Source organism: Labrus mixtus, chromosome 8 (genome assembly GCF_963584025.1).
Source record: "Labrus mixtus chromosome 8, fLabMix1.1, whole genome shotgun sequence".
Taxonomy (NCBI): domain Eukaryota; kingdom Metazoa; phylum Chordata; class Actinopteri; order Labriformes; family Labridae; genus Labrus; species Labrus mixtus.
This window is the reverse complement of record NC_083619.1, coordinates 13,261,446-13,288,604: the sequence shown is the minus strand read 5'-3', so window position 1 is coordinate 13,288,604 and position 27,159 is coordinate 13,261,446. Positions and strand designations below refer to the sequence as shown.

At 40.9% G+C, this 27,159-nt stretch overlaps 3 protein-coding genes across 9 annotated transcripts in view; all 3 read right to left on the bottom strand.

The window, feature by feature from the left end:
• The window catches only part of LOC132979004 (receptor-type tyrosine-protein phosphatase S-like), a 71,658-nt gene extending 64,403 nt beyond the window's left edge, over positions 1-7,255 (bottom strand). For all 7 annotated transcript variants that reach the window (XM_061044434.1, XM_061044435.1, XM_061044437.1 and 4 more), the window contains exon 1: positions 7,015-7,255. The gene's annotated coding sequence lies outside the window, so the exon portion shown is untranslated. The remainder of the gene's footprint in view (positions 1-7,014) is intronic.
• A 3,070-nt stretch (positions 7,256-10,325) lies between these two features.
• fem1a (fem-1 homolog a) lies at positions 10,326-13,881 on the bottom strand. Its single transcript, XM_061044433.1, has one exon. The coding sequence runs from the start codon at positions 13,697-13,699 to the stop codon at positions 11,846-11,848; it is 1,854 nt and encodes a 617-aa protein (XP_060900416.1). The 5' UTR covers positions 13,700-13,881; the 3' UTR covers positions 10,326-11,845.
• Positions 13,882-17,808: 3,927 nt separating this feature from the next.
• LOC132978459 (C2 calcium-dependent domain-containing protein 4C-like) lies at positions 17,809-20,324 on the bottom strand. The gene is made up of 3 exons (XM_061043678.1): positions 20,064-20,324; positions 18,707-19,481; positions 17,809-18,594 (listed from the first exon to the last, which is right to left on the bottom strand). Exons 2-3 carry the CDS (start codon positions 19,454-19,456, stop codon positions 18,043-18,045), a joined length of 1,302 nt encoding a protein of 433 aa, XP_060899661.1. The 5' UTR covers positions 19,457-19,481; positions 20,064-20,324; the 3' UTR covers positions 17,809-18,042.
• Between the last annotated feature and the right edge of the window lie 6,835 nt (positions 20,325-27,159).

Genomic DNA, 27,159 nt, shown 5'->3' with positions numbered 1-27,159 from the left:
ACTTTTGTTATTTTAGGGGGGTAATTAATGATTTCGTTTACTCTAGTAGATTTAATTAGTATTTCCATGCATAATTTAGTTCAGTAATTAACTGAATAATGAAAAAGTGCTGCTTGTAGAGATACAGGGATAAGAAAGGTGAGGAAATAAATCTTTCTATCTATCAACCCTCAAGCTTTACCAGATTTTCTCAATAAAACCATTGATCAAAAGCCACCCCCATACACACACATACATTAAAAGCAAGCGCCAGCCAAGACACACCGCAGCCAATTAGTGAGCTTCTCCTGCAGCAGGACTGAGGCTCCCTGACAACAGAGAACACCTTCATCTCCCAGGACGTCATTGTCATCATCCCGGCCATCATCATATTTCAACTGTGCTTCGTTAATGAGACATGCCAGCCATTTTTTCCCACCCTGTTTCCTTGACTTTTTTAGCAGAATCTACACATCAGTCAGGAGACAAAGTCAGGTTTGGGGGCTTGTTGATAAGCTTGTCTTGAGACTGATAACAGCAGCCTCGAGAAACACAGTGCTCCGTTTTAATAACCTCCCACTGATTGATCATTCATATACATTTTCCAACAAGGATGTCTTTAATGGAAGATCTGTGCACGGCCTTCAAATGGATTCATCCATGTATTGATTTAAAGAATTAATATCATTTTCCTTTGCAAGCATACAACGCACATTTAAAAAAAACACACCTGCCACTGCAGCACTTATCTGCGCTGCATGTTCATTCTTTGCTTATGTACCCTTTGGGAAGTGCCCATTAATTTTTCTCAGACTCTCTGTTGTGTTTGCCTATGATCCACCTCCCTCCTGTGTATGCGTGCTGCTTGGTCTCACCTGTCTATCTTGGTCACATGATAAGTCGTCCACGGAGAGCTCATTATCTCACAATCGCAACACCGTTCTGCAACAACGCCAAGATCATCCATACAAAATTAACATACAATTCACAACCTTAAGTGGAAAGGAAATGTATGGGGAAAGAATGTTGCCACTAACTCACAAATCGCAGAACCATTAAACTAAAGAATTCACTCTGAATAGACCTGATTTCTTTGCCTGTTTCTGAACAAATCCTATTTACGTATACAACACAGGCGAGCAGCCTTAGCGGTTCTGTCACTAACCAGCCATTGCATGACTTCCTGATGGAGATGAGATTTGTGACGGCAAATGAATTTCTCCTTGAGGGGCGATAAAGTTGTGAATAGAATTGAAAACCAGAGTAATGGGGTAGAAAAGCTGCGTTTGTCCACCGTCTCATTGCTGGAATCAGACAGAGAGTGTGTCTCGGTAAGTGAAGAGATAAAATGCTTGTCAAGGGTAACAGACTTGCGCACGGATGCTTTCCACCAATGACTGGCCATTACTCTCACCTCCGTCAAACAAATACTTCATCCAACCTGACATCCTTTAGCGCTGTGGAGACAGAGTAATCATGAAATGCCACAAACAAATGTGCGCCTGTTTCCAAGTGCCATGTCAACCAGTACTCACTACTTCCACCTGCACGCACACACAAATAAAACAGACTGAAAATTTTTTCCTTCTGACCCCTGGAATAGTTTCATCTTAAAGATTTTAAGTTTGCTGTGTGTGAGTTATGGTGATGGAACAGTGCCAAAGGCTTCCTGGATTTTGTCCCTTTCCCGTTCTGTTAGGTCTTTTTGCAGAGCAGAGCCTCTTTTGCTGATGCAATAAAGATCTTCTTTGATTAACTGGCTTATGGAGGCCCGCCAAAACCTTTACTCTTATAAGTTTTGGAGAGCTGAACACTACAGAGCACACTTGGTTTGCGCAGGACAGTATTTGACACAAGCCCTAAGTATATTTGTTAGGACATTTTTGAACAGTGACTGTATTGTGATAAAGCAATACTCCAGTTAATACATTTTAACAAGACTTAGAGTTAGAAGCTATGCTAGCAGCTGGTCAGGACATTTGAAAATATTGACTGTTTTGACATCTAGAAGTACTCAGTTTGAGACATTTTTAAACACGACTAAGAGACTAAAGCTACGCTAGGACCTCTGTGAGACTGTACATTGGCAAAAACAAGCTCACAATGACAATGCTAACAAGCGGATGACTAGCAGTTTTACTGTTTAAAATGTTGCAGTGTCTTACGTTAGCATACTCTCAGCATGCCAAAAAAAAAGGAGATAAGGCCACAGCTGTATAGCTAAGGTGAAATGAAAATGCTTTTTGCAGGTATAACAAAGAGTTTAACAAACGGCACATGATGAAAAGTCAAAGGTTATTCAGACTTTCAGAACTCTAAAGGAAACACTAACGTCTCACGTTATAAGATATCACAACAACCCATCCATTGTGTTGGTGACTCAAAATCAACGACATGAATCCTGTAGCGATGGAAGAAGAGTAAAATGTGGACTACTTGTATCTGTACTAAATGTCATGGCAGGACAGCCGATGGTTAATATGTTTTTTTATCAGTCTGTTCTTAAACATTGAACCGACTGACACTGCTATCCCTAAAGCCACAATGCTAGTCCAAAAAGAGTAGACTGAGACATCCTCATACGAGAGCTAAGCTAACTTATCGGTTGAGTATTTGTCGTGAGATAATGGTCTGAGAAAAGACTTGATAAGAAAAGGTATAACATGGCATACCCAGGGTTACTTTTCTGCTGTTGTAGAAGTATTCATATATCCAAATTAAGCACAATGATGTCACCGATCATTCTTTATTGGCAAACCTAACAATGACTCAGATGTCTTTAGTTACACAGTTGCGATCAGGAATCCTCCCTTCTCTCTGGCCCTGGAGATGGTCCGATTCAAAAACATGGAGGAGGTTAACAGCTTGTGTTAACTGTGTGAATTAGGAGAAGTCAACAGCAAATCTCTTTTCATTTGTGTTGTCATTATTATGATGATTCCAAGACGCCTTTGATAAATTAAATCTATCTTCAATACTCTGAAATGTCGTTGTGCACTGATGACTACAGAATTAAATTATTGCCGCTTATATTGTTGCTTGTAATATTATTAATAATGCATGTACTTCGCTACTTTTGTTTGTAGAGGTTGTCAAGATGGTTTTCTTATTCAGTGTTATTTGTAATCTGTGTGACTACTTTGTTATCTGGTCCCTTTTCCCTGAATAATCATTTCATGTTAGCCTTGGAATACTATGAATGCCATTATAATAAAAATCTAATTATCACATGGGTTCATCTTACATCTTAAGGCACACTATAGTGTGTCTCTTTTTTTCTTGTATTGCAGCCATCCAGCCTGAATGAATCCGTCCTCTCTTCTATGCATGCACCAAGTTGAAAATACCCCTGAGGACTCATCAAGCACTTGAAGCAAGGTGCGCAGAATATTCTGCCGTTTGAACATTTATCTACGGCTAACTGTAAACTTCAAAGCGTGTGGCGCCCACTCTTTCCATGTTCTGATGAAGCAGTTTGTCTCCTGCTTTGTCAGCCATCTTGTCAGTCAGCCCTACCCTCCTAATGACTGCTGTCAGTCAGGGATGTAACTGTCAAACCGAGTCAATGGCTGCACTCCCACCTTCCCATGATTAGATGATGAGCTGTGTACATCAACACGTTTAGCCTTTTTCAGCGCAAATGCCAGCAGAAGAAAAGAGGTAACATGTTATTTGTCACACAGTGTGCAGAAAGTTCTGTGAAGAAAAACTTTGGGCAGAAAAAGACGACAGTTCAACCTCATCCGGGGGAGAAGAATAAGTCAGTTGTTGAAGGAGAGACGTGGGTTGACAGTGAGGCAGCAGTAATTCAGAAGCGGTGCCCTCTTTTAGCTGAAGGGAGGGGAGGTGGGGTGAGGAGAGGAGAGGAGGGGAGAGGAAGGTGAAGATGTCTTCAGATGTGGCAGAGAAGTGAACGACTGAAGACAAGAGGTGGAGAAGGGAGGAAGAAGAAGAAGAGCAGAGAGGTAGTGGAGGAGTGTGCATTATTCATCTGTGCTGACACATCAGAATCTCTGATTCATCTGGAGAAGGGCATCAGTCAAGTCACAACCCATCTCTTAGCCTTCACTCATTTGCACACACGGAAACACAGACGCATGATTGACACACACACACACACACACACGCGCGCGTAAATGCAAAGGACCGCCTGAATGGATAATTATGGATCTGTTCGGCTCACTATCAAGACCCTTAACATCAGACTGGGTGTCTTCGCACAGAAAGGTTACAGAGAGCTTGATTTTCAGAATAAAATGTCCCATCTATAGTTCTTCTGCAGCTTGGTGTGGATGACAATGCAGCATGATTCTTAGAATCTGTGTTCTGTTGTCAGTGTTAAATTCAAGGATCATTCATCTTTAACAGAAAAATAAAATCCAGATTATAGGACAGGAAGTACCTCTTATCTCTCTGCAGATCTTGTCCGCTACATAGTGATTTCTGATTTAACAAATCTCATCCTGCTGGCCTTTAACATACAACAACAGCATTAAGAAAACTAAATAAAAATGATTCATCTTCCAGCTGCTGGTCTAGTTAGTTTGTGTATGTCTTATGGAGGCATCAACGTGAATTCAAGTACGTTTCATTACCAGTTAAAAAGTCCACACAGGAGCTTTAACATGATTTATTTCAAACCAGTAATAATAAAACAATGTCAAGACAATTATGAACTACAATTTGGTCTTCATGAGTAAACGTTTGTATATTAAGTGATGCACACAATCTGCAATCATTATCTCAGTATCATAGAAGTATGAAGTAGAAGTAAAAGGGCTGAAATATCTCCTATTTACATTTCAAAATGAAGTTTGCCATAACTGCTTCTTTGGTAGCAGATAATTCTCAACTGATGTAATGTTGTGATCATGATTCCGCTGACAGCCTATGAAAATAATGCTGATTTAGTGCTCTGCTTGGGATAATGTATCTGAAGACATCCAGCGATTTAACAGAGGTTAAATGAATAGTAAATAAACATTTGTCATTTCACTGCACATCCGTGATCATCTCTATTATTCTTAATGCTGTTATAACAATTCACCCTGTTTTGCCCAGCCCTAATGGCTTCATTCTGCATGCTGTACGCTTTTCTTTCAGCAGCGCCTGACTAAACAAGAAGCGAAGCACAGCAGACAAAAGCTCACTGTTTGGAAGGCTTTGAAAAGGTCAATTAATATCAATGCCGAGACAACAACAAAGTTTCTGTCTGCATGTAATACAGGTGGCTACGCTCTCCCCATCAAAGTTACACGCCTTATTAGATGTTCTCCTTCCTTCCACCTCACTGCTGCGTCAAAGCAAACGGAAAGTGTGCATAGAGACTCTGACAAAATCCACGAATGGGCACAACATGTAAAAGAAGGGACCGCAGCAGTTACGGGGTAAAGCTGCTGTAGGTTCTGGGAATAAGACTTCAATGAGGCCTTTGACGTGAAACCAAAGCTTCTCCACTGGGAACGCACGTCATCCGGCATATTCAAGTCTAGATGTATCTTTCACTGTTATCTGCTAGGGAGGAGCAGGAAACCATTGAGGCCTATGGTTGAACCCTGTGATATTCTATTTAAAGGAGCTCATGCCATCACTGATTTCATAAGCGTCTGCTCCCAACAGGGCCGAGATGAATACCTGTGGGGCAGAGCATCTTCTGACTAATGGAGGAGAATATTTGATTTGAGACAGACAGAGACATTTTTACAGTTGACTTATTCTGCTCCAAAAAAAATTACCTTTCCTTATCAAACTATTAAAAAGATCTCCTCATATAAAAGGTATGTGGTTGGAGAAGTCAGCTCGTCTGAGGATGGAGCTGAAACTTCAGGCCCGATCTACTAAAGAGAGGAATCCATGTGTAAAAATGACTGATTAAAAATAATTAGGGATGTGGAAATGGTGTGGAACAATAACCAGCAAACGCGGGGCGCCCCAGGGAAAATTCCCCATCTGTGTGAGGAGGAAGACCTCCCTCAAATTCAGAATGACAGTTTGATTTTTCCAGTTTTGCGAAGGCCATGTAGAGGAAATACAGAAAACTTAAACAGGCATTTGGAGTGATTTAAATCCCGAGCAGGCAATAGCCCTTGGAAAATGTGTCAGGATGAATTGATGTATCATTAAATTACACTGAGCCTGTATACGCGTGAGTGGCTGCGTTAAGAGCAAATCCTGCTGCGTATAATTATAGACATATGAGAGGTCTATGGACAACAAAACACTGCCTATATGTGCAGATGGGATTGTTCTAAGTAAAGCTTGAGCGGAGCAGATGCAGCAGTCAATCTATTGTCTAAAAAACAGTCTTAGTCCTAAATGATTCCATCCGCCTTGCCAAATGGTACCTTTTTCAAGACATTCATTAGATCACAATAAGAGCAAATGTGGATTTATATGACTGTGATAGCCCCTTCAAAAGTGTTTGAATTACATTAGGATAATGGGGTTTTTTACTTTGCTGCATCACTTGAATATCACCAATAAATACTTCCTCTAATCCCCTTTTCTATTCAAATACCATTGATACATTTAAGGGTGCAGGTGGTATTTTTATTTTAAATTAGGGTAATACATTGATATTTTCTGTGTTTCTCATTATGCTGAGACAAAAAAAAAGCCTGTCTTAAGCCTGAGACTCATTACACCTTGATAGTGTGTTAAATGTCCATCAGAACAGGCACTTTGAATAAGAGTGGATGAGGAACAAAGGCTCCTCTGCTCTGACAGTCTGCTCCGGTCCCTCGTGCTGCCCAGCCAACAATAAGAAGGGGGGTTCTGAGGGGGCACGCGCACTCACAGCGCTGTTGCCAACCTGCCTGGTCTGCTTTTCACCTGAACGTTTGAAACAAAGTCTAAAGTGATGCGGAGACAAAAGACCAAGACGCCTTTCAGGAAGAGAGAGGCTGACATTTGGTGACATTTCATGAGTTTCCTAAAAAAAAAAAAAGGCTGTGGACAAGTGGAAATAAGGCGTCTGGGCGGAGTGCACGCGCAGCTGCAAACACGAAGTGTCTGACGATAAAGCATGCTAGTTACCTTGGTAGGAAGTGCTCCGTCTTCTTTACAGTCTGCTAGATTCATGTGGGTGGATTTGCAGCTGGAAGCGTCCTCTCCTCGGGAAACAGCGGGGATAAATGTAATCCAGAGAAAGGTCTGCCTGTGCGGGGGGTGCATGCACACATCGCCGGCTTTTCCCCCCCTCCGTGCTGCCTTGGTCACGGCTGCTCCTCAGCCCGTTTGTCGGGAGAGCATTGCTAGCAGGTCGGGCGGCCTCAGATACTGCTGGTTGATGTCATTGATACTCCCTGCCTTCTTCTCCTTCCTTAATGCCCTCCTCCTTCCCACCCTCTCCTCTCCTCTCCTCCCCCTCCCTCTCTTCCTCTCTCTCTCTCTCTCAAACACTCACCGGAGCTCTCCTCCCCCTCCCCCCTACACATGACGTGATGCAGGCAAGATCTCCAATAGCAACCGTATCCCCATCACCCCTATTTACCCCCATTACCAACATCCCACATCCACCCCGCTTCCCCCACTGCCTCACCTCCTCCATGCAGCTCCCCTCTGGATCGCTGACTGGTGCAAAGAGGAGGCTGCATGCTGAGGTAGGTTTTCTTGTGTCTTGGTGGCTGTTTTTTTTCCCCTGCTGTGCTCCCCAGGGGCTCAAATGAAGATAAGCACCTTGAAACCCCGTACACTCCCATATAATAGAGTCTAATTATAGCTGATTGACAGGAATTCAGAGCCCCAGAAAAGCTACAGGAGAAGAGAACTCCCTCTCTGAATTATAGCAGGACACTGAAAATATTGTGGATTACACAACTCAGAACATTATGACCGTAATTTAATACCACTAAAGGAGAAAGGTGTATTTTTTGGGACGCTGTTGAACTGTTCCAAATATTTAGTTTTCCCCTTAATGTCAATAAGGAAAGCCTTGTGACTCCATATAAATCAATAATTCATATCAATGGGATTTCCCCAAATGCACTTTTATCTCAGATTTTTCTTTCCCACAAAATAATGTGGACCAGACTTGTTTTTGGCTTTTTTTTTTTTTCAAGTTCTTTGGTTTTTATAATGGTAATATGAATGAGACCAATACATGGAAAGGTTACTTTTAGGTCACTTTATCTGAGCCGATCCCTTGATAAATGAATCGCTGCTGGCAGGAAAGCAACGCATGAATAAAAGGCTGAAGGGAAATCCTCCAACCAAAGACAGCTGAGTGCAACTGTGTATGAAATTAATTTTAGTATCTGACCTTTACCTTTATAGGAGCAACATACAAAATCCAGGGGAAACAGACCTCCATGTGAGCAGATGTGACCCATTACACTGACTGTCTCACTGAATGATCCAATTCTGATGTTTGTGTTGCCCACTTGCAAAATAATCCTTTTAAAGAGCAATAGAACTGAAACACAAATAAATCTGAGGAAATGAAACAAAGATACACGCGTATAAGATGCTGCATTGTTGAGCAAGGGCTTTTGTTTTATAAGTTCTGTTCATATTTAGGTCACCCAACATGACAAAACCAACCGCCACAAGGGCAAAAAGTGAGGTGTTAGCATTGTTGTAGGTTAGCACGATGCCTCAGGAGTGTGTGAAGGAGTCTTTACTCCAGCCTCTTTGCTGACCTCAGACTCAGCGTCGGCAATGCTGCCTGGATTTTTTAATTCATCATGATACATTACAAATGCATACTCAGTCCTGCTTAATTGTCTGGGAAAAGTCCTTCTCAACAACTCCTTCTCTTTTTCTGACACAGAGATTGGCCGACCAGGTGGGAGACAAGAGATGGGGAAATGAAGCCACTGCCACCACTTCTGAAGCTAATTGGATGCTACAGTTTGAGAGTCTCTCGCATCCTCTTACAGGGACAAAGGCTTCCCCAAAGATTGGTTTTCTGCGTTGCTACTGACATCTAGTGGGCAGTTGCTGTTATGTGATATAGTGCATTTACTTCATATGAGAGGCATTAGCACAAAGGACTTATGAATCTAGGATCAGGTTTTTCAGCATTTCTCATGGCTACTAGGAATAAGCATTGCCATAAATTACCATAACTGACATACACAGCATCATGTGAACATAATGAACAGGTGCACACATCAGAAACAATACAGTTTCTCTCTCGCTTTCTCCCCTCTTGTGCTCTCTTTTTGAATCAGGTTTTTATTGTGTTATACCGGTGTTTTTGGTGTTGAATTTTCAACTTTATCTTTGCATAATTCTTGTATTTGTTTCGTTTTGTGTCAGCGTGATGGCACGAGGAACTGTTTCCTTTAAATGAATAATCCCATAAGGGATGGGCGGTGTTGAGCGGCAAGACACGAAAATAAAGATTCACTCATTCATACATCAGGAGTGTGTATTTTTTTCTGTATCAAAAGCAGGTCAGGAGACATTTTCTCTCTGCTTTTGACCTGCTGACATCATACGGCATGCTGCCAATGACAGTAATCTCATGAAAGGTCAGATGTCAGGTCAGGGTTAATTTTGTTGTTATAGGGACTTGAACTCCTCTTTAACTAGCTTGTGTTTCTCTGCTAACTACGCCAACATGACATCTGTCTCATATAGCCTACAGTATTCATAAACTGGAACAAAAGATAAAAACATATATTTGGGTAAAACATTCCCAGTAATCCTCATGCATAAAAATAAACAAGCCCTTTTAGTTTCTTGTCAGAATAATGTGCTCTCTGTTGTCCATGTGCCGTCTCTGCCAGTCACCCTGTGTGTGACCTGCCTGACTGTATAGCATTACAGTATTCCCATTTTCAGAGTTGAAGCTATGGCAAAAGATCCCTAAAATTAGCAGGGTAAGTGCCCTGTCACTACCGCTGCCCTGCAGCAGTGACGTTAATTGCACTCTATTTATACTTTAAGGGTGCGCGACTCAGAAAGATCAAGTTTCTGTTATACTTTATTCCAGTGTCCTCAGGTTTATGGGAGCATTGCAGTGAAACGGCCCTGTTTAAAGAGCTGAATTAAATAGGCACTGATTACTTTTTAATATTCTGCTAATGCAACAATTTGTATGCACGCTAAAGATAAGTGTCTTCCCCTTCTAAATAACATTACTTTGTGGACCTGGACTGAATTTTTTATGTCCTGCAATTTCAACTGTTTACAGCGATGTCCATATGTATAATGATGCTCTAAATGAAAAGCAGCTATCTTTGGAAAAAAACACTCAAGCTAAAGAACTACTACAAATTTGTAGCTCAGGAAGAGAGATCCATTTTAAATCATTTGATACATGAATGCACGGTTTCCGATCAAACACAAGATTCTTCCACTTGTAGGAAACACAACAGAATTGAGATCAACAACAGAAATAATGTTGTGACACTGAATTTTATTCAAGTATCCCCAACACACGTTTTGTTCTCAAGTTATCATCAGTTAAACGAATCAGTTGAGAAAGAGAAAGGCAGCGACAGTTCGTGGCCTGAATGTAATTGTGTCTATTTAGGATTTAGAGTCCCTCAGTATGCATTCAACTCGGCGGTGCTAAGCACAGACAGACAGATAAAACATTCATGATGACACAAGATAAACAAAAGAGAGACCATTAAAAATAAGACATAGATGCAGGAATGGCTGCAGCAGAGCCATCTGTTCCATTTCTGTGAACTGCATCTGAGGTTAAAGGGAGATTTCACTTTTAAAAAAGGACACATGATCTTGGACATATTACCACTGAAGCTGCTTCTCTGACAGTGAATTAAATATCTTTGTGGGTGTTGACTTTACCAAGGAAAAGAGGGATTTAGGCACACTTTAGGCTCCGTTGTAAAACTGTTGATTTCAGATGTAGGCAAACACTTTAAGAAAACATTCTTAGTTAGAAGATATTATTCTTTGTCACTGAAGCAGCCCCATATTTGAGTCATTATCCTGTAGAGATAAGCATTTATAATCGGAAGCATGACCTCAACCCCAAACTTTCTTATGTCATTACATTTTGAGAATGTTGCCTCAGATCCGATTCTAACAAACTGCATAGGTTAAAACGGTCTATGTGCAAACTTCACATTGCCAAACGCTCAGCTCCTTTTCAATAACTTAAAGACATATCACTCATCTTTAATGACATAGATGTCTCTGCAGTGACGACAAATCATGTTCTAATCTGAAATATTAAACTGCTCAGGATGCTGACGCAAGATTAAATGATGTCTCACCTTTGGGTATTTACTTCTGCCTATAATTAAGACAGATTAGTTCATTGCATTTCATTTTGCCACCAGTTAACAGTCTGTAACAGCCTCATGGCTGCCATTTGGCACAGTCATTTCAAAACTTTCCCATATCAAAGAAACAGAGTAATGTAAAGGTGAACGAGGAAAAATGACCTTCAGCGAGTTTGTTCACACGTCCTCTTTCTGAACTTGCAAAACAACACAAGTGAGCTACCACTCTCACTCTTCTTATCATGCATGTTACCTGACTAGTTTGATCAGATGCTTTCTATTGGTAATACTAAAACCCATCTTTGATACAACCCAGCCAACATCAAACACACACAAGCACCATCATACAACAGGTCTCCTTTTAAGAAGGGGGGGAAATGAATTAAAGCCTCTGTCAGGTTAAAGTTTCACCCAGTATAAAATAGCAGAAGAAACTAGGAAGCAAGCAAGAACTGACCAGATCTCAGGCAGAGATTTAAGCCCAGACACTGGAGTTTTATTGCTAAAGTTTGGTCTGACATAAGGTTGAAAAGTCCAAGAGAGAAGCTGAGATCAAAAGGAGACAGAGATGAAAGATTGGCGATTGCAGCAGGTCAGATCTAGATATGAGGGGCAACAGAAGAGTAGTGCAGGGACGCCTCATCAGGGGAGTGTAGTGGATGTCAGTGCAGCTCAATGAAAGCCTCCATCTCCTCAGAGATGAGTCCCCTGTAGGGCAGTCTGTGCTTTTCAATTGCACGCGCCGCCAGGCACTGAAGAGTAACGTAGTTCAGTGGGTAGAGAGCAGGGTGCCCGCTGCTCTGCTCGTCCAGCAGCTCGTAGGCTGTCTTCCTTTGAGCATTAGTAGCATCAAAGTGTGCCCCAGTCTTCATGAGCAGAGCCATGATTTCTGGACAGCCATTGTTGGCAGCGATGTGCAGTGGTGTATTGTTATCACAGTCACGCGAATCGACGTCTGCGCCGCACTCCAGGAGTAGAGCTGCCACCGCCTGGGAGGGGAAGCGGCCTACGGGGTAGCGTCCAACAGACGTGGTCTCCTTGTCTACAGCCATGTGGAGAGGCGTGAAGCCGTTTCGACCCCTGGGGTTCAGCTTCAGGAGGCGGTACACAGTGTGCTTCTTCTGGTGCTCCTGCTCGGGGCTGCATTCCAGCTTCTCCAGCAGGAAGATGAGGTGTAGGATGATGGAGAGGGCTTTGGTGAACTGAGGAGCTTCAGGAGGGTTGTCCTTTTGGGCCACAGCTCTCTCCACCTCCCGAACACTTTTCCCCAGCACAGTCATTAGGTCGTGGAAGGTGATGCGCGTTGACAGGGTGCCTTTGGCCCGGTCTTGGAGGACAAAGGAGAAGAGCTCTGCAAAGGAGAGGAAACTTGAGGCTGTCATGGGGCTTAGGGGGTCCAGGTTGCTCTGCTGCATGTCTAAAGCGTACTTCCACAGGCTGATGCAGCGTTCAAAGTTGCCCGAGTCTGCGTATACAGCTCCCCTGTAGCGGATGTAATAAGAGGTGTCTGGGTGGGAAGGGCCAAGGATGCGCTCTCGCACCAACAAGGCCTGCATCCTCATTTCATCAGGGTCAGTGATAAGAGCCTCCAGCTCCTCTGCAGTGTTCACCTCCTGTGCACAGCCATAGGCAGGAATAGGGGGACCAGGTGGAGGCTTGGACAGGGACCCAACTTTGTCCCCTGGCTGCCTCAGCTCCATGGCCCTTCTCCAATACCTCATGGCGCCCAAAAGATCCCGCTTTTTGTCCACAAAAGTCGCCCCAAGGAGTTCAAGTGAATCAATGCGTTCCTCTCTGGAGGTTCGGGGCTGATGGGCGAGGTACTCCACAATGTTAGTATGACCTGTGACACTTGCAGCAAGGAGGGGGGTCATCCCGTATCCATCCCTCTCCATGCGAGCGTTGCACTTAAGCAGCATCTTCATGATGTCCAGACTGCCTGACTCAGCACAGTCATGCAGGGCGGTGTTCCCTTTTACACTCTTGCGGTTGACATCAGCCCCGCGGTCCAGGAGGAACTTGGCGATCTCCTTGTGGCCCTTGTAGCAAGAGATCATGAGGCAGGTGTGACCGTGGCGGTTGGCTACCTCCATGTCGGCTCTGTGCTCCACCAGGTACCGAACTATCTCCAGGTGACCGTCAAAGCAGGCAGCCCGTAGCGGTGTTGAGTTAGTTAGTGTTGCATTGTTGACTGAGGCACCGTGTTTCAGAAGCGTCTTCACCACGGGGAGGTGACCGGCTGCCGACGCTGCCCACAGCGGCGGGGCCCCCTCGATGGTCTCGCCGTCAAAGTTAACCGCCCCGCCGAGTTCCACATTAGCTTTGCAATGTTCAAGTAGGTAATCTACAACCTCTAAATGTCCGTATCGCGAAGCTATCAACAGAGGGGTTCCTCCCAGGATTTTCTCCTCGGCTAACGCCTCCAGCTCCTCAGGAGTTTTGTTGCTCAGCAACTTCTGGATAAGTTTCAGCTTACCATCTCTGGCCGCGTTGAAAACCGCCGTCGTTATATCCATTTTAAAGGCTCTGTGCTGCAGCGCTGGACTCCAACCCCATATCCGCTCGTTTAATGGGAAAACTGTCGAGTCTGTTTTTAAAAAGTAGAGAGAAGTAATCTTAGTTTGGACTTGGTTTCGAGCTCACATCTTTCTGCCATTTTGAGGGTGCTGTCAAGATGGCGTTTGTGTTGTTTGACAGGTCTATGTTTACGCTCGCAGCGGGGCATTGTGGGTTACGTAGTTTTGATGGAAACGCTAGTTCAAGGAGCAGGAGGCTGTTTCATCTTGTGTATAACTACGTTTCCCATAACTCACTGGGAGTTAAATGACCTAACTCTTCCAGCTGATGGGTTCGTTTGTTATGGTCGTTCTGACAAACGAGGGGCATCACCTGCAGGTGGGAAGAAGAGGGCCACTTCATGCCCGGCTCACATACTATATCCACCCTCATGCCCATCGCACTTTCAAAAGAGACATTTTGGTTGTGTTGAGGTGAATTTCCATGGATATAGACCTTCCTCCAAATTATTTAATTGATAAAACACCAACAATAATGCATTATAAATGATAAATGTATATCTTAGGCCTATATAAATAGATTTTTTTAAATGGTTGACTCTAAATGAAACTATGATATCCCAAATATACCCATGAAATGTTTATCTGTTGCTTGGCAACGGTACAGTTCCAGTCAAGCCTCAGAACTAGCTTTGTTGATATATAAACAAATATTATTCATTTGATTTTACAAATTACAGTTTAGGCCTACATTTATAGCCTATATATATATATATATATATATATATATATATATATATATATATATATATATATATAATTATTATTATTATTATTAAACAAGTATTTATCTTTAAAAGCACTATGAATAACTGGGCTGTGATTATCTTTTGTTGTAGGCCTACTGATATTTAGTTTCATAGCTCTCAGTCTCGTTTGTAGAGCTTAGGCCTACATCAAAGTGACTTAGATCCTGCACTGAAGTAGCTATCCCTCAATCATTATTTACCATAACAACAAAGATACTTAACAACCAATATTCCCACATGATGACAAAAGCAGATATTTCTGTCTTTGTGTCTATTCAGAAAATACCAGTTTGCATCACTGAAGTCTACATCATTTCCAGAAATGATGTAGGCTTCAGTAATACATGCAAATGAGGATCATGATCATTAGATTGAGTCTTTACTCTTAACCAAGCAGGAAAGCTAAAATAATCAACACAGTTAGATGACAGTAACTTGAATGGTAACTGGACTTTACATTTATTTACTTTAAATGCACTCTGTGAGTAGGTTACATACACTGTTAGATGTTTTTCTCATAGTCCACTACACAGCTCCTACATTGCATGTTTTGTACATTTTGTGTTTTTTTTTTTTTTATATTTTACATTTTTAAATTCTATATTCTATATTGTAATAGCTTCTTATACTGTATTATTTAAGTTGTTGCTAGTTCTGCGTTATTTACTTGTTAATTGTTTAGCACAATACACCAAGTCAAATTCCTTGTATGTGTCCTTGGCAATAAAACCCGATTCTGATTCTCACAGCTTCATGCACTCTGAGGTCATAGCACATTAAAGAGTACTGAGTGGGGTTGAACAAGACTTCCCCATAAAACATTATTGTTTGTAATTATTGCCTTTATATGATTTTCTTTGGAGGATTACCTACTTATGTATGCATTTCTGCTGAATATTGCAGCTGTTGCTTAGTATTGAGCGGTGTAGTACATATCTTGTAATTTCTAAGTTTCCCTATGTGGATTTGAATACCGGTGTAACGTCATGACACCTCTCTGCAGACAGAATGAATAAATAACATTTTTATGTTAGAAACAAAAATCGTAATGGAAATAACTTACAATCCATGTCATATATCTAATACAGGATGTGCAACTCTTTGGCTTTGTCCCTCCATAATAAGATCAGGATATTCAATACCAACGTCAAGGTATTGCTCCTATATGGATCCAAGACATGGAGAGTGATCAACACCATCACCAACAAACTCCAGACCTTCACCAACAGGTTCCTAATACACATCCTGAACACCAGATGGCCTGACAGGATAACCAACAATAATCTGTGGGAGAGAACAGACCAGAAGCCAGGATGTAGAGACAGTGGGGGTGGATTGGACACACTTTAAGAAAAGCAACAGACAACATCACAAGGCAGGCACTGGACTGGAATCCACAGGGGAAGAGGAAAGTGGGGAGGCCAAGACAGACTTGGAGAAGATCAGTCGAGAGTGAAGCCAAGAAAACTGGACAAACATGGGCCCAGCTGAAGAAAACTGCTCAAAACCGAATCTGTTGGAGGGGTGTGGTTGCTGCCCTATGCTCCACTTAGGAGTCTAAAGGAACAAGAAGAACTCTTAATGAAAATCAAAGGATCTTTGGTGCTTGCACTGTAAATGCAGAATAAATCAATCTATGATGTCCAAATCAGAACCTTGCAGTCAGCAAGACGGTGTGAGATTCTTTACAAACACATTTGTAGAACACAACACATGTTGCATGCTTTTAGGACAGGCTATACTGAACTTTTCAATCAAATATTCCATTGCCTCTGTAAATATTAAATGATTTAAAAAAATCTAAGAACATTGTGTATCAAAGTTACTAGCTCAAGCTGTTTTATGTCAAACAATATACTGGTTTTAATAGCCCTGATGTTTTGTATCTCTTTTTTCATTTCAACTGTGGTCAACTTGTGACTTTTAGATTTGTTCATTCCAGATTGATACACAGCAAATTTGTAATTGAAATATTCAAACGTTTTCAAGACATTGAGAAAAACAAGTTTTCTGGGACTTCAATTGAAAAAAGACGGTTGAGTGTGGCTAGAGGCTGCATGGCATTTGGCTTAATGGTTACTAAATCAAGAGGTTATAGATTGATCCTCTTACATTATTTGCCAAACCAAGTCTACAGAAGCAAAAATCGTTGTTTTCATTGTTTGCATCTTGGTCTATTGGAAGTTAATAATTATAAAATTGTTTTAGAACTTTGTGGGCAAACGTGGAGCTGCTCCAAATTGGCCTGGGCATAAGCTTGCATAAGCGTGCCTTTATCATCAACAGGAGTGAATGAATAATAAAACAATGAATAATAAATATATATTTATATAAATATAAAGTTTAATGCTTAAAATGGAATTATCTCAGTGTCAGACATTGTGAGGTGTCATTCTGATGTCTCACCAGTAGGGGAGGCAGAAGTTCCACTTGGATAATGCTCTTTTCTTCAGTGTCCCTGCATGTGGACTACAGGAATATATTTTGCATCTCTGGTACTCCTCTGGCACTATTGCATATTCACTTGTCAACTCGAAAAATACAACGGATTAATCATGATTCAACCTCTCTGTACAGATCAATTATATCTAGACTATGAGAGTGTGTGCAGAGGTTTGTTTGCATAGTGCAACTGAGCCCTGATTAAACCTCCCCATCCTTAATAATGATTTGAAAGTCACTTGAGGCCTGCCTGAGCAGCAACATCTTTTTAAAATTAAACAGGGAGTTTGAATGCGCACAAAGACAATATTGCACGCAGTGATCCAGGATTAAAAGCCTCACAAATGACACCCGGCTTGTGTGTGTCTCAGGGGACCCGCATACGCTGCCAAATGGAGACCTTCGAGGAACAGTAGAAGTTTCATTATCACTTCCTAGAGCTTGTTCTCCATAGCCTGAGAAATAAGTAAAGATTGGAATCAATGAGGAAAATTTGCAGCACAGTAACTCATGTGATTTCAGGATTTTTATTCCTAATTTATTTAAAGGCCTTTTAGACATTTACATAACAGTCAGTTCAACATTACATCCACAAGCATCAAAATATGATTTCCAAATATAGACTCTTTTAAGTAGTACATGGAGGCATTATAATCTTTTCACAGAAACGTGCAAATTCCCAGGCACAATTACCGCCATACAACAAAAATACAACTTCAATTTAAACGAAATAATCATTGCATCACGTGATATGTTACTGAGCCACAGCACAATGCTCATCAGAGAAGGCAACACCTTTTGTAACACAATACTTAAAGAGGAAAACACAAACATGGACAACAGAATCTTTGTTTACACGAGTATTGGTGGTGTTGTTTTGATGAACTGGACTGTGAAAAGCTACTGATGCAACTTGGTCAAGTATTTCTACAGCCTTTTTGTGGGTTGATTTTAAAAAACACAGTGTGCAAGATATAATTCCCTTTTCGCCAGCACCTGCCTGGTATTTATCAGATCTGTGGAGTGGGATTAGAAGGTAGCCAGAGAAGAAAGGGCCATCATGCTGCTTGTTTCCAACTTGACAGCTTCTCCCTAGAGGCCTGCGAGCAGCTCGCTGAGCAGCACCTCCCTCTCTCCCAGCAGCACGTCTCTCCTCAGACTGGTTCCTTTGTTCACCACCTTTATCTTCATGGCCAGATTCTTTACCTGCGCCTGAGGCAGCGCATCGAAAAAAAAGTCCTCGTTGAACACCGGATTCTTGCTGTTCTTGATGATGGTGCTCCTCTGTTTCTGCTGCTTCCCAGGGTTCAGGTAGAGCGCCACACAGCAGTTGATGCTTTTAGGGTCTGTCTGTCTGTCGTAAAGGGCCTCGGCTGCCAGCACACGCACCCTCAGACGTGCTGACTCTTTATCGTAGTGAGTACTCAACCTCAGTGTCCCCCCCTTGTGGAGGTTGACGGTGTGCTCGCGCTGAAGGAGGTCAGAGGCAACGGTTCTTATCCCGCTGCTTTTACATCCACGGAAGGCCGGAGAGGGCGGGCAGCGCATGCGGCGGCGCTGCATGTTGGGGCTGTTGTCTGCTGAGCTGCAGTCATCTGTGGAGAGGGAACTGTGGCGAGCAAGGGAACGCTTGGCACGAGATACCTGGAGGGAGAGAGGAACAAAAATAACGCCACAAATCCAGAGAAGAATTGAAAACAACTATTTTATAACCCCTCTCCAAATAGCTCATCCATTTTCACAGACTTCTACTCACCTTAGCTTGCGTCTCCTGCGTAATGGTGCGCAGCAGAGATGCAGAGCGGGAGAGCAGAGGAGAGTTAAAGGGGGAGGACTCTGCAGAGGAGCAGGTGTCACTCTCTCCACCGCTGAAGTAGCGATATGGGTTGGGGTCTGCCGGGGCCAGCAGAGTCCCCCCTTGAGAGCGCCTCTGGGAGTTGGGCGAGGTAAGCGGGCTGCTGGGGTCGCTGTGGAACAGGCTCTCCTTGCGGCGGGTATGGGGAGACTCCACCAGCGTGGAAAAGCCATAGGAGGTCTGAGCTTTGGGGACGTAGGGCAGAGACATGGCGGTCTGAGACTGGGGGTCTGCATTCGTGTTCACTGTAGCTCTGAGCCTGTTTGAAGACCCGGCACCCGGCTCATCAGCGCTCTCTATCTGAATTATGTGACGGTTGGCTGACTTCTGCAGACTTCGGGTGTCTCCTCCCAGGCGGGAGAAGAGGCCAGGGCTGCAGGGTCTCCTGCTGCTGCGAGCTCTGGGGCTCTGGCTGCAGATGGCATGGTCGGAGGAGGAGGGTCGCAGGATGGAGGAGGGCTGAGGCTCCGGGGTTAGAGGGTCTTCTGGTGGGCAGCAGATCAGTTTGGGCGGGATAAAGAAATCAGGGATCTTTTCTGGTGTGAGGACGTTGGCGTAAACAGAAACAGGAATGGCCTCCACTGTCTGCGGGGGCTGGGATTTTGTCCCACTGCTCTCCACGGAGCTGCGGAGCTTCTCCAGGAGCCACATGTCCACTCAGATGCCAAACAGGTCTCTGTTAGAAGAAAAGTGGTGCATGGAGAGAAAAAAGCACATCGAACCATTAACAAAAGAACCAAAACAAATCTTGTGTTGATTGTAACTAAATATTTCCAGACAAAATAAATAATTCTTAGTGTGGTGCCTTTTACCCCCAGTACAGAAAAAAACTACAGAACTTGAATCTCACTTATCAGTAAAAGAGTGACATGGAGAAAAAAATAAATTAATTGCAGCCAAGAAACACATATTTCGTTCTCTATTCAGCTAAGATGGTGCCAATGAATCTCAAAAACTTAACTAAAATATGTACCAATTCACAAGCAAAGTTATATAAAATAACCCTATATGTCTTATTAAAGATTTGCACGAGCGATTATGAGATTTGTATCATCTCAAACAAATTCTTATTTTTAGAAAAAGGATCAAAACAATTACTATATTCTTATTTAAATCACTTTTATTCTAAGGAATTATAATGAAGCAGTTCAATCCTTAAGATAAACGACCAAAGACAAGTCTTGAAAACTTTTTCCCCGAACAAAGCCATATAAACTGCCATCTAGTTGATCAGATCTCTCATCAATTCTCAACAAACCTGTTGGCTCTTCTCCTTCGATGAATAGGTAACCCTCGCGCGCTCGTCTGCAACCTCTCCGCGCGCTCCGTGCGTAAAAGGATGTCTATTTTCTCCTTGGTGTGATCCAAAATGCTCGCCAGCGGTTCAAGGCTGCTAGATCAGGCGCTCTCGCTTTATATGCAGGGGTCTCTGTCTTGTGAGCCAATGAGAAGGTGTGGAAACCTTCCCACGATATTTATCATCTACTGCTCCCTGCGCAGAGAGAGTAGGGAGGGAGAGATATTTGACTTTGGCTGTTGTTTCATCACTCTCAAAGTGTTTGAAATTATGTGGCGCTCATAACTCAGCCTCACTGGTTTTTAAAGAGGACACATAACGATTACGTGAGCTCTAGTCCCTCATGTATTGTTATCAGAACCTCACTCCTCGTAATGCCTGGTGCGAACCGTAATTGGCTTCCTGGTGGCATACGATGTGAGGTGAGAATATTTTGTGTTCACATGCACCGTGTTAACTCTTTTTACAACCATAATGGCCTCTTTGTTTTCACAGGAAGTGGACAAAATAGGAACACAACAGGACAAAAGAATACAGAACTAACCACAAACCTGAGTAAACATCTAAGAGTTCATGTGTTTTTATTTTAAAGTAGACTTAATAGACTGAAAGTTATTCCAAAGTAACACACTTAGTATGCACTTATTGTATCACATTTAAATATATTATATACATCCAAAATTAGAACAACTTCAGTGTACTTTTTTCACCTGGGTAAACTTGCTTACAAGGTTTGGAAACGTCTTTGGAAAATCCTTGTTTTTGTCCATATAAATGTTCTTGTGAACAAACCACAGATTTAGAGTTATTGCATGATGTGTCCATAGAGCCTTTTGATCCAGACTCCCTGCTGCTTGCTGAACCAAAAACTCTGACAAAGACCTGCAGCTAAGCTGCCTTCTGTTGCTCTGGATACTGTCTCTGGAACAGTCTGACTGTTGATCCACAGGGGGATGATAAGCAGCAAACATTGAGCAATTTTAAACCCTGTAAGACACTTTAAAGGGTATGCTCCTATCCCTACTGAGCTACTAGACCAAAAAAATACTTTTGTAAAGTAAATTCATTGTTCAAGTCATATTTGCATATAAAAACCACACGTACCCTTGCTTTGGCTCTTTAAATGTGTCAGTCATTTTGCTTTTCTTCTATTTTCTAATGCTGAGCCTGGAAATAATTATTACAGAATCTAAAAGAAAAAGAAACATTCTACTCACAAAGTTTGTACACTAAAAAAAAAAAAAATCATCTTTCCATTCATTATAAAGGAATTCCATCTCAAATTTGTGGATAGTGTCATGTAAGGACATAAATCCTGATCAAAGAAAAGAAATATGGAGTGATTAATTGTCTTTGTTTTTTATCTGGCTCAATTTATTTATGGAGAAAGCCCAACAATGTACTCAACCCACATCATCCTTTGCCAGGTGTTAAACATGGAGGTGGATCTGTCATGGTACGAGCAGCCATCATGTAGGAGTCATTTGGACCAGTCAATGTTTAAAAAAAAAAAACTACCAATGAAGTGAGGCCATTTAATACAACTAGTAGCACTATATTATCTCTGTATTTGTTCCCAAAATCCTGCACATATTGTATGAAGAACAGGTGAGAAAACACAGAACTACACTTTGTGTGTTACTTCATATGAGGAGATCTTTAATAGGCTATTGTGAATTTTCACACCCAGTTGGTTACTTTTTGTTTGGCTCTAAACTCTGATATTTCAATGCTTATGTCTCCTTGTGGTTAGCTTCTGATCTGCTTGGCTGGGTGAAAACTTTCCACTGAATTTCTACAATCCTTGGTGCTGCAACTGCTTTCTTAGCAGTGGGTGCAATTTTATTTTTGCAGTATGTTGTTGAAAACACATTATGTGCATCTAATATAATTTCTCCCTTCTTTATATTTGCATTTCCTATCCTCTGTGCTTCTAATATTTCTCTCCTATTTTCAGTTAATGTGTGCAGACACTGAATTCATCTTTTTCAGTGAAGATGAGTGATACATATTGGAAAAATGTCACCATTTTCAATCCCTGCTTGCTTACACAGTTTTTTAAGCAACAATATAGTTTCAATATACAAAGCTTCTTATTGAAAGCCTTAAAAACAGCTTTGAGGTTTTTAACTACCTACCAAGGGAGAGTATACAGTGTCATCAGCATAATACTTACATTTTCATCAAGTTTGCAGTAAAAATTATCGATATGAAATGGAAATAAAATAGGACCCAGTATCGAGCTATGTGGGACAACAATTGGTATATAAAAGTAGCAATGACATAAACCATAAACTTGGACGCTTTATAAAAAATATTTTTTCTTTCAATCTCCATAAAAACTGAGGAAGTTAACTACTCTCATTGCAAAAAATGCTTTTTTGTCGTCCCATCTCATCATAAGTTGTTAGTTATAAGCTCATGGTTGATATTTGAAGACCCTCATCATTACTTTATATTCCTTTAAATTGGTTGCAACTTGCAATATATGAATATTATGTGGTGTTATGGATGAATGTTGAAACCAGAAAATACCGTTTTAACGACTTGTCACAGCCAATCAAATGGAGTTAGTAGCCCAAATGTAGATATGTCATACACATAAAGACAAACACTTGACATTTAGGGATAATTTCTGCTAATGATAACTGTTCAAAGACCTAGCACAAGGTTCTTAATGCTTATTCACATGAGATCCATTTGTCCTTTTTTCTCTTACTAAAAATAGATTGTAGTCAATAATAGATTAGTGATGAACCATTAAATGAGTGCATTAGGCCAGGGGGTGATTCATCCACTGGTCTAACTATCCATGTAGACATTGGACCTTTCATAGAGAAAATTTATTTTCTCTTTTGCCCTAACCAACTAGGTAAATTGACCTTAATAATGCTCAACTTCTATAAGCAGAGGCCCTGTGAGGCTGGGATGGACGTTAACCTCTGAGGTTGAAAAATGCAGCCAAATAAGAAATGCTAAAAAGCATAAAAACAAACGTGCAGTATGTTGTGTGTCCGCTTGAGGTTGCCTCAAAAAAAACCCAAAAACTCCCCATTAGGCCCCATGTTAAAATGTCCAACTTTACAGCATAAATAACTTGCATTCAATTACAGCCTGGTGCAAAAAGGTTGTGGTGTTTAATGAATTAATTAATGCAACTACTGTATATACGCATGAGTTTTTTATGTGACTTACCTGTTTTCATTTAATTTAGACTTAAAGTTTTGGGGCTGGCCAGACTTTGAGTGAGAGGTGGATCCTGCTGGCTGTCTTTGGATATTAAAAAAATAATTATGTCTCTGAACTTCACCTGCCCACTGTGTTTGTGTTATTGGAGGAATTTTTAATTCAAAATTTGAACAAATTACTTTCTGAGTTGTTTTTGGAACCAACTGGCCATCCGAGGAGTCTGGGCTCAAGTTTAGTTGTTGAGTGAAATTCTATTTCAATTGTATTCATATTTTTGCAGTTGTGGCAAGGTTGATCATTCAGTATTTATTAAACATTAATTTATTTATTTATTTGTGGGCAAGTGCATAGGAGTCAGGATTGCCGTTGCCTTTCACCCGGGAACATTAGGGTGGACAGTTGGGATGAAAAGACGGGTTAATCTAAGTTATGGGATATGTGTCTGTCACCTGCCACTCTCTTTTTGGAGCTTAAGATAGCTAACGGCGACGATTAAGCTAGCTAGCTCCTACATTCTTTATGCAATTGTAGCTTCTTTAGTGTGATCAACATCTGTAGTCAGCTACCCAACATATAAAGAATATCATTTTGTAGGAAACAAGATGGGAAACTAGAGCATTTAACTGCTTATAAATTAGACAACGCTGTTAAGTGATTTGCTTTGAACTTGCTGCATGAATCAGTAAGAATCTCATATTTCAAAGTACTTTAAACACACACACACACACACACACACACACAAGCAAGCACACACACACACACACACACACACACACACACACACGCGCGCGTGCGCGCGCACACACACACACACACACACACACACACTATAATGTGACTGTCATTTTTAATTGGACAAAGGCTACTTTGCTTCTGTTTATAATGAGGCCTCCCAGTTCTCTCTAATTTCTTCCACAACTTCTCAAACTCAACCAATAACATTGAACTCACCATTTCTTTCTTAGGTCTCTGTTGTCAGCTGTCAGCTGTAACTAAATTTAAGGACACAGAAAGCCTGCATGTCATTTCAGCTCATCAAAATAATCACCAATCATCCATGGATAATATGTAAAAATGCCCAAATGTGTGATTCCATAGGAAATGTATTAATATCACATTCATACCAAGCTAATGTTCATGTTAACTCTGTGCTGAGCTACAGATGTCTATGGCATGCAGAGGGGGAATCCTATTGACTTACATGAGCCCCTGAATGTCTCTTCAGCTCCACTAGGAGGGTGACATTTTTGTTGAGTAGAATAACACCTCTCCTCCTCCCTTTGATTCTTTATCATTTAAGCAATTTTTCCTTTTCATCCAATGTCACCATGAAGCCCAATTTTAAATTCCTGCTTAAATTGGTTGAATAACACATAACCAAAAAGCTTACAGCATACTCATCAAGCTTACCATGGTCTTGTATTGGTCTCTTTTTGACCTTTAGGTTTCCTAATGACTTAATTTAACCGCAGATGTCAGGTGCCAGCCGTGATTTTAGCTAGTAAGAGTAAATATTTCATCCCCTTTGTCCTTTAAAGTGAGTGTGTTTACATTGAAGTAAGGCTCAGTATCCAGCTATTATAATTTACAGCCTGTCTAACATGCATTACTCATTCAGGTTCAAAATGTGGATACAATATCTAGTGTCGTTTTGCGCTGTTCAGTCAGATTGATTGAATGTAGGGCTGTTTGTCATGTTTCATGTTATTTATGTATGTTTAAGAATGTAATGAATATCTCAATTTCTGTGTTTTTTTTTAGCTTTTACATCCTCACTGTGAAAGGTTCAGCAGATCTCTGATCTGATTCACTTCTAAAGGTACTCTCTGCCTTAATATATCAAGGAATCGTCACTTCAAGAAAATACAACACAGCTGTATTATGTTTAATTGGCATTGCATTTAGATCTATTTCTATTTTCAAAATGTTCACCAAAATAATCTTATACCCATAAACCCTTAACACTTAAACTTAAAAACAAACCCCTTGAGAAATGACTTAATGACCTTTAAAGGGAGAACTCTGTTATTTGACTGGTCATGCTGTGGTAGAACAGATAAGCAGGACACATGGTGAAAAAAACAAATGTTGAGCTCTGCCTACACATTTTGTCAGTCCTCATTAGTGTGTATTCAGCCCTGGATGTCCTTTGTCTGCCATTGTTGTGGGCCTTATGGTCAAAATTGATCCCACAACACAGAGAAGATAGCACCCCATTCTGTTATTGTATAGCTCAATGTTTTTTGACAGTTTTGCCACAACTATAGTGACAGCAAAAAGACTGATTGATTTACGTACTCATTACTGTGCAAAGCCAATGTTGGTTGAATTCTCATTTGAAAAAAAAACTTATTGCAGAGTGTAATTCAAGTAAAACCCCACAGGATTTTATACTATATTATATCCCTCCTCCTGAAGGTTTTAAGAAACATTTCCATTTCACATTTTATGAGCGTCATTACAAACATTTTCCATATTTTGCAGAACAACATAAGAGGAGATACTCACTGTGAACACCAAACAAACTTTTCATAAATTAACATTTAAACCCCCTTGCTACATGAACCTTAACACTGGATGTGTAATTTGCGTTGTCACAACAGACAATAGTCTTAAATCTAAGTCTCTTAAATCTTGGTTGATGATAAGTAATGATGTCAACCAAAAAAATAACAAAACATCATGTGTGACGTGACACAAAAAACAACAACAATGATATTTAAAGGACCGCCTGCACTTCCTTTATCAAACACAGAAACCTCCTTGGAATCCCAGGGCATATGAATATTCAAGGAAACTGTTTGAATTAAATTGAATTAAATTCTTATTTAATTTCTTAACTTTTAAATTTGCAGCACCATTCCGCTTCTCAGTTTCACTTTAACTTTAAAAGGGAACTCCACCAACAAGACTGCTTACAAGTGTTTGAGAGAACCCCAACATATTTGAAAGACATTTTAAAATAATGCGATTTGCATCTGCATTGTTAACCAAGCTTTTTGCTTTTAAATTGCATGGCAGGTAATGAAGGCACCATCTTTAGCAAAGAGAAGAAATGCTTGGGGTATAGACGACACTTGTACTTGTACTTTTTTTATCCTTTAAAACTGGACAATGTGAGTTCGACATGTTACATGAAGTGAGACCCTTAATCTCTGGAAAACTCTTTTCTTTTCTATTTTGTCTTTAAATCTTGTATCTGATACTGAATCTTTAGAGGGTATATAAGCTATTTTATCAATCTCTTTTTGTTCCTGTATTTATCACATTATTATTCCACACATTCTAAAAGCTTTATAGAACTTTTAACAAACTGAAACCTCTGACATGTACCTCCTCAACTTTTCTCTCACAGTGGAAATGTTTCATCGTTAGACTAATGTAATGGAACATATCACAAATAATAAGAGCCAAAAACATAATTGCCCATAATAAAGTCTGGAGCTTTCTGCATGAGTCATGGCCTGCACTGAGGTCGAGGTGAGAGGATGCTCATGTGGAGTCATACAGGGAGAACAGATCAAGTATGGAAAGAATCCATACAATTCCATTACTGCATAACAATATTTAGCGAGTTTTGTCTAAATGAATAATATCCTGATGGATATTAATTTACACTAATAATAACCAAACTGCATTATGAGGGAAAGAGTCATGTTTGAACTACAAGCGGTTTTATGCATTGTGCATCATGTTCTACATAAAAATACAATAATTAGCTATACAGATGCATAAAATGTATAAAATAACATATGTGTAGCATGCATAGTGATAAGTTACTGTCTCTTTTTTTGCTGTGTATGTAAAATACACAGCTGTAATATGCTGTTTCAGTACCAGTCATACACCAGTTTAAGGTACAACTATG